The 7257-nt window shown below is 36.1% G+C and overlaps 1 protein-coding gene across 1 annotated transcript in view; it reads left to right on the forward strand.

Annotated features, from left to right (window-relative positions):
- Positions 1-7257, forward strand: part of ETV1 (ets variant 1) — a 74249-nt gene that overhangs the window by 1317 nt on the left and 65675 nt on the right. The window contains exons 4-5 of the mRNA XM_014937861.1: positions 1721-1768; positions 5788-5790. Of these exons, the coding sequence (XP_014793347.1) occupies positions 1721-1768; positions 5788-5790 (51 nt within the window). The remainder of the gene's footprint in view (positions 1-1720; positions 1769-5787; positions 5791-7257) is intronic.

The following is a 7257-nucleotide window of genomic DNA, read 5'->3' on the forward strand; positions in this document are numbered from 1 at the left end:
CTTTTTGAGAGCTGCTTATTTATTTATTTTGGGGATAAATATATCTAGATCAATCTGTGAACAAACAAGACAAGAAAATTGCGTTTACTACTGCAAAGCAAACTGGCAAAGGCAATAAACTCGTGAAGTTGGGTGTTCTTTCCTTGACTTACCCTGTTGAATCTCAGTTGCTGCTGCACATGTGGCACACGGATGTCACAAGCCAAGCCTTTGCAGCATCTGACACAAGTCAGGGCACCTGCCTTTTTCAACTTCAAGCCTCTTGAGATGGAGGACTTTCCTCATTCCTCCCAGCTTGTAGCATCCTCTTCACTGGTGGCTGCAGGAGCGAGGATGCTGCTGTGCAGGCTGTTGGTTTTCACTCCAGCTTTCCTGGAGAGCTGGTGTTGGGGCTCCTGGTGTCTGGTAGCCCATTTCTATTGCTGCGTGACACTGGTAGGGTTAAAAATCTTGGGAAATCTGGTTAAGGAACTCTTAGAGTGGACCAAGTTTTGGAGGGCCAAAGATTTGTAACTTAGTCCCATCAGTAGCCACTCACGTGGTTGTAGCTTGAGAACCGTGGTCTCGCAATAGCTGTTAACACTTCTTTAGGTTACAAGGTCAGTATGGATGCTACGCCTACACCCCTCCTGTAAGTACGTAAGACCTATAGGAAGGTATATAGAAGCCTACAGCTTACCCCCATATAAATCTTACCAGGGTTTAGACACACCGATACACTCTTCAAAATCCCTGCTTGCTTGGAAACGCTCATTCTAGAGTTGATAAAAAAGCAAGCAACTTTTTGGTTTTCAGTTAAATGATTTCCCAACATGAAGATGAGGTATCAGTCCCCAGGATAAATGAATAGCCTCTGTCATTTGAGTGTATGTAAATAGTTGTCTGTCAGCGTTCGTGAAAGAGGAAGTCTCTCTCAAAACGCAGTAAATTAAAAATAAACTATTTGTCAGTTCAAATAGCCTACTTAGTCTTAGTAAACAGAATTTTCGTAACTGAGTTTCTGAGCTTTGCGTGTCAGCCGAATGCTGCTGGTTTACACCCACTATAAGCAATTGATTTCAGTGAATTGCAAAAAAAAAAAAAAAGGCTAAGCTGCTGCAAAACTTAGTCCATGGAGAAAGTCGTTTCACTTTAAAGAAGTGCAGTGAGTACAGCACGGAGGAAATCGTGGTGATTCGCCTGTCATACGAAGTAAAGCATAAGGGGAAGTACAAAAGATTCCCCATTTCTGTTTGCTCTTGCGGCATCTCAGGACTTTGCTTCAAAATTTGTACGTGATAGTTGTGACCCTGATGAAAATACTCCCTCGTTGTTCAGGCAGAACTCCTGCTGAAGTCCGAGAGAGCTCTATCGGGGGCAGATATTGCAGGAGGAGGCCTGAATTGTGTAAGGAGAAATAATTCACCTGTAAGAAAGATGATGATTTCTAACTTTTCTGTGCATTGCTGAATGAGCCTTTTATACTCTGGAGCTTGGTTAAGATTCTGGTTATTGTTTCCAGAGTTGATAAAATAATGCAGTAAGTAATTCTTTTTTATTAATAGGTATAGAAAAATCATTACCTATAACCCCAAAATACCTGCTTTGTCTGTACGTTTGATTGCCAGAATAGCATTCCATATACATTGTTCTTCAGGAAAAAATATATTTTGAACATATTTTAATCTTATGAAGAGATTTAAGGTGTGAGTCTTTTATCCATGTCTTCATCTTTTTGCAGAACTCTTTCAAGATCTGAGCCAATTACAGGAGACATGGCTTGCAGAAGGTAAGGGAAAAAACTGCTTGTAAAAAGAGGAAAAACAACTCTGGAGGGGAAGAAAAAAAAAAAAAAAGTCCTGAACTTGCTGTCTTAATGTTCAGCCCAATTAATTGAGCTCTAAAAGAGCCACCTCATGTGTCATGCATACATTAGAGCCTCTGATGAGTTTGTCTTTGGGGACTCTGGGGCTGCTCTACCCAGTGTCATCACAAATTACCAGGAGAAATTGCTTCCAGCTCACAATCACATCTGCTTTTGGCAAGAACTAATGCACCAAGACTTCAAGTTCTAAGCCTGTGTTCAGATTTTAATTGCAATTGATCAGGTTTATATTATTGTACCTCGAGAGACTACATACAGCCAGAACTGGGCTTGCTGTTTCCTTTAGAGCAGCACATATAATTATTTGGTGTTCTGGTGGAGTACTTTTCTGATGGCAGAAATTAGTTTCTCTGGGTTCATCGGGACGGGATGCTTCAAGATTTAAGTGCAAGTGTCTTCTTTCCACCTTGTTCACAACACAGAACATTAGGTGTGTATGGAATACTTTAAAAGTACTATTTCTTTTTCTTTCTTTTTTTTTTCTTTCTTCTGAAACCTTTAAATATTTTGCATGTTATTTTTGTCTTCGTATTTGTACTTGTGAGATTGTGTAGTGGGTGATTAGAAAACTGGCACCGGTCTGCTTTACACCTGCTCGTGCTTTTAAGTATTTCAAATAATCTTGCAGAGCACATTCTGCTGAAGAGAGAACGTTTAAGAACAGTAATGTAGAAATCTGAATTTAGAGTAGCTGTTGAGAGATTCATTTAGCAATAACAAAAAATGAGCTGCTGCATTAAGAGAAGTTTAACAAAATGCAAGGTAGCTTTCTGCTTGTTGAACTGCATTTGTTCTCTTCATCAATATTTTCTGATTTTTTTTTTTCCTTTGGTATTTATTGTTTCAAGAATGAAGATTTTTATGCATTGTCTGTTCTGAATGTTTCTGGTTGAAATATTTATGTAAACTTCTGTGTCTGAAGTAAACAGTATTTTGATGCAAGTTAACGTAATCTCTCCAAATTTATCCTGACTTAAATTGATGTGAGTATTCCCATATGTTTAATTTTTATTATGCACTGGACTATGCAGAGTTGTTTATAGAATAGATGTTACGCTTTTTTGGGAAAGGAGGAGTGTTGGGGTGAACTGCTTGCTGCTGGTTTTCATAGAAAGAGGGAAATATTCCTGATGACTACTTGCCTACATACTGATTTTGTTTTAACAGCTTTATATATAGTTAGTCAAGTTCTTAACCTGTAAGTAAGTTGTGGGGTATTGTTTATTTTGCTGACATTTTTATTCTCCTGGCATTATTCTTAGCATGTGGTTATTCTGTATATAATCAAAAAGTCCTCTTTAAATTCATGGATCAAAGGATATATTTTTATGAATTAATATGGTTCTTTCCTAATAATTGAAAACAGGCTGTCCTGTACTAAGATAATTTTTTATAGTATAATGATCAGATACAACTGTAACTGTCTCCCTGTGGTAATTTTCCTAAGGATCTCTTTATTTTGTATCATCTCATTCATTCTAACAAGCCAGAAGTATGTTAAAATATTACTCAAAAGATAACAGTTTTTTTTTCTGGAGGAGAACTTTTAGTTTGATTTTTCACTGGCATGGTTGTTTTTATTTCTGAAAATGATTAAATGTCTTTCATCGTAAGTCAGAAAAATAAAGGCAGATTCATAAAGCATGTGCAGATAATAATGTAAGTTTGAAAAATAATATGGAATGTAAAACTGATTCAGTCATTTCTGTAGGTGCATAAATTACTGTAATGGCAATTTTTATTCTGGAGGCACTGCTTATTTTAGACTAGAATGAGTTGTTTGAAAGCCTTCTTTTTTCTCTTTAGCTGAGTCTATTTCACTTAATAAATTTAGATAGGTTTTGAGAGAGAAAGGTGTCTAGTCCTGTGTCAGCTGGGTTGAGGAACCTTTGTAAAAGCAGATAGCATCATCTGGTAAGTATTTAAAAATGCAAAAAAAAAAGTTGCCTTTTCATGTAGCAGAGGATAATAAAGCCAAAGAATATTATAATTATATTTTTTCATGGCATACTACGAATAAATATTCCAGATTTTTCAGTGTTCTAGAAATATTTTATGAAATCTGGGGTTCAGGCCATGCCATGGTTTTAGCTGTTCCATAAAACACAAACTTTGCACAGCTTTACTAAAGTCTAAACTAAAACTGAAATAAAAAGTCAAGATGAGAAACTCAAATATTGGGCTATAAACTTGATCCCAAATTTTTATTAAAAAAACCCTCTCAGAAGAACTTTTGGTAGCCTTTGTAATATACCACTGTTTGAGGATATTGTAGCTCTGCTGAAATGTCTACATGATTGAGCTTAGCCAGGAAACAGATTTTGAAATCAGACTTGTTTACCCATTGCTAGATGTGTCCATTTATGTTCTTCTGGACCTTCATAGGCTAGAAGGCTGCCAATTTGGCAGCATCAGTAATGTTTACATATTTCTTTTCATAATGCTCTGGAGCCAGGGAAATGACCATGAAATTTTAAAACATCTTGACCCTTTTTAAGAAAAGCAGTGGCAGCTGACCAGGTTTCTCCCACGAGTTCAGATCCCCACTGGGGAGTAACCAGGTCAAAAATCTACTTATTAGTTAGGAGAAGAAAGTGAGTTGCATTTGGAGACACTCAAAACATGCTTGTGGGTTTTTTTTTTTCTCTTTTTGTTTTTCCTGAAGCTACATCACATATTTTAGCCTGGAGATTTTTACAGTTTGTGTCACCTGTGACAAGTTGGTGATAAACAAGTAAACATAAGAGAAATGTATTATTTTCTGATAGAAAATGGGAGGAGGTTCACACGTGTTAAAGAATTAATCCAAAATGTAAACAGTGCAGTAACCTTTTAAATATTTTATTACTCCATAATTAACAAGCTGAATGCTACTTACAGAAAACTTGCAAATGTATTCCACTAACTGTATGCTAGATTTTTATGGAAAGAAGTTTTGCTTCTTACTCTGTAGTATTAAACATGTAGGAAACAATCTGAATTCTTTTGATGTAAAACTTACTCTGAATAAGGTTCCCTCCTGTCAGTTGTTATGCAGGACAGAATACTGATTATAACTGTTTCCTGATGCCAGAAATTGAAAGTGGGAAGCCTTTAATGATTGCTTCAACCTTCAAACTTGAAAGGAAATAGTTAAAATTGCCTATTGCTAACCAAGGCAAATATTATTCAGATATTATCGTCTGTTTTATATTTAAATAGCTTGATGGCAACATTTTGTCATGATAATGTTGTAAAATGACTTTATTGATTCTATGTATTTGGAATCAGATTCTTTTTGGTAGATAGCATTTGTTCGGTGACTTGAAAAAAAATGGTTCAAATATTAATCTAATGTTATCACGGTAGCTGTTACTACTTATTCTGGATTAAAAAGAAGAGAGAGAGAAAATTCTTAGTGAGTGAAAGTCTCCTTTCCATTGTGAAAGCATTTGGTTTTGAGGGAATAATAGTTTAACAAAAACCTAGATTTTCCTTTAAAATTGCTCTTTTGGGTGCTAGTGTCTCCTGGAGCTTGGTAATGATACAGAAGAGGCATCCCAAGCAAAGATAAATAATGATTTTATGCACTATATCTGCTTCTTAGAGCAACAGATAATACGCTGCTCAGCCGGTAATAAACTGAAAAATAAAATACAGTGTTCTTTGGGTCACTTGAAAAAATACAAAAAGATTAAGTGAACAGTAAGTGGTTTGAAATAATAGCTAAAGGTAACGGGTTCATGCCTCTTCTGCAGCTTAGCGAAATTGAGTGGATGGCTACTACAAGCTACCAATATTTAATAGTCAGTTCTTCATATCTGAAAGTAAGTTATTTCTCTCAAATAATCAATATCCAAATTTGGAATGAACTTTGGGAAATAAGTGTCTGCCCTCTGTTCCCCCATCATGAAGGATGCACCAGGACCGCGGTGATGTCTAAGCTAGTGTTGACTTCTAGTTTATTTCTGAAAAGAGGAGTTATGAAAAGGAGTAGTTTCTAGTTCTTGAAGTATTATTTTTAATTAAAGTAGTAGATCTTCAAATATTAGTCTAGTTAAAGTGATTTAATTTAAATCAGCGAAGATGGGTAGCAGCTTACTCTGGCTAAATAGCTTGCTTCTGCCAAAAAGTTGTAAAATTTACCCAGTGTAAGGCAAAAGCTGTGTAGCCATATTGAAGGGCTATCCACACTTTTATAGGAGCAAAAATAGTCAAGAAATGATAATTTAAGACATCCATGTCTGAAATCTGTCTGATGGGGACAGACACTCCAAAAAGCAGTGAAAGGATTTTCATTTTGGAATTTGTAATACAGGGAATAGCAGCCTTTATTTTTTTTTTTATTAAGTCCTTTTTTAAAATTATTTTATTCTAGTGATCTGACAGATTTGGCTTTCAAATACTTATGATCAAGAGCTATGAGTATCTGTCCATAAAAAAAAAAAAAGAGAAAGATTAGGCAAATGAAGGGGTGGGAGGGGGTGCTCTTTTTAAAAGAAATCTAAAAGAAATAAAAGTACCAGAAATCTACAAATCTGAAAGTCTGTGTAGTGATAAACTCGTTAAGATTTTTCTTGTTTGCTGGAGAAGTAGCTGCCTTTTACTCAAAATAATAAATTTCAAAGGCGTGGTGGGGTTTGTGAACTCTGAGGGGTGTAGTGAAATGTTAAATGTGAGTGTTCCTTTTAAGCTAACTTTTTTCTCATTTTTAGTATAGCAGCAAATGAGGAACAGATTCTACAAACCCATCTTCATATTCCTAGCGATTATTCACATAAGGAAGAATTTTGAGATCTGGAGCGAGTTTTGAACTGCATTTAAGTTTATTAGTCAGAGCATCTCACTTTATGTAAAAAGGGGTTTGGGTTGTTTTGACAGAAAATCCGGTGCTTATGGGAAATAATATTTTTTACCATCTTGAAATTTGTCACTGTTTTGCCTTCTGAATGCTCCTTTGTTAGAAACAGTTGTTCCCGTGGAGAAAAAAATAGAAAAGAAAACACAAAAAACAACCAAAACCACCACCCCCCACCCTCCCCCCCCGTTCCCCAGCTCTTTCAGGAATCCTTAAAATTTGTAAAATCTTTCAGATATCCCGAAGTGATGATGAATCAAAGGAAACTCAATAGACGTATTGGTGTTGAGGCCTGAAGTCTTATTTTAGCCGAAGCCGAAAATGCTGCTGTTTGTATATAATTCCCTGTCAATTTAAATGTCTTTGGCTGCTTTGAATAAACGGGTGATGCTTTAAAACGCGTCGCTCTGAGCTCCCAAAAGTGAAGCTTGAGGTCAGAGGAGCCGGCACCGCAGGAAGTGTTCTGCTACCCAAAATAAAGTTGGAAGCCAAGCGAGGAGGTTTTGCAGCTTCTTGTTTTTCTGGAAAGTTTCCGGTTTTTTTTTTTTTTTTTTTT

Source organism: Calidris pugnax, unplaced genomic scaffold (genome assembly GCF_001431845.1).
Source record: "Calidris pugnax isolate Ruff unplaced genomic scaffold, ASM143184v1 scaffold11, whole genome shotgun sequence".
NCBI classification, from domain to species: domain Eukaryota; kingdom Metazoa; phylum Chordata; class Aves; order Charadriiformes; family Scolopacidae; genus Calidris; species Calidris pugnax.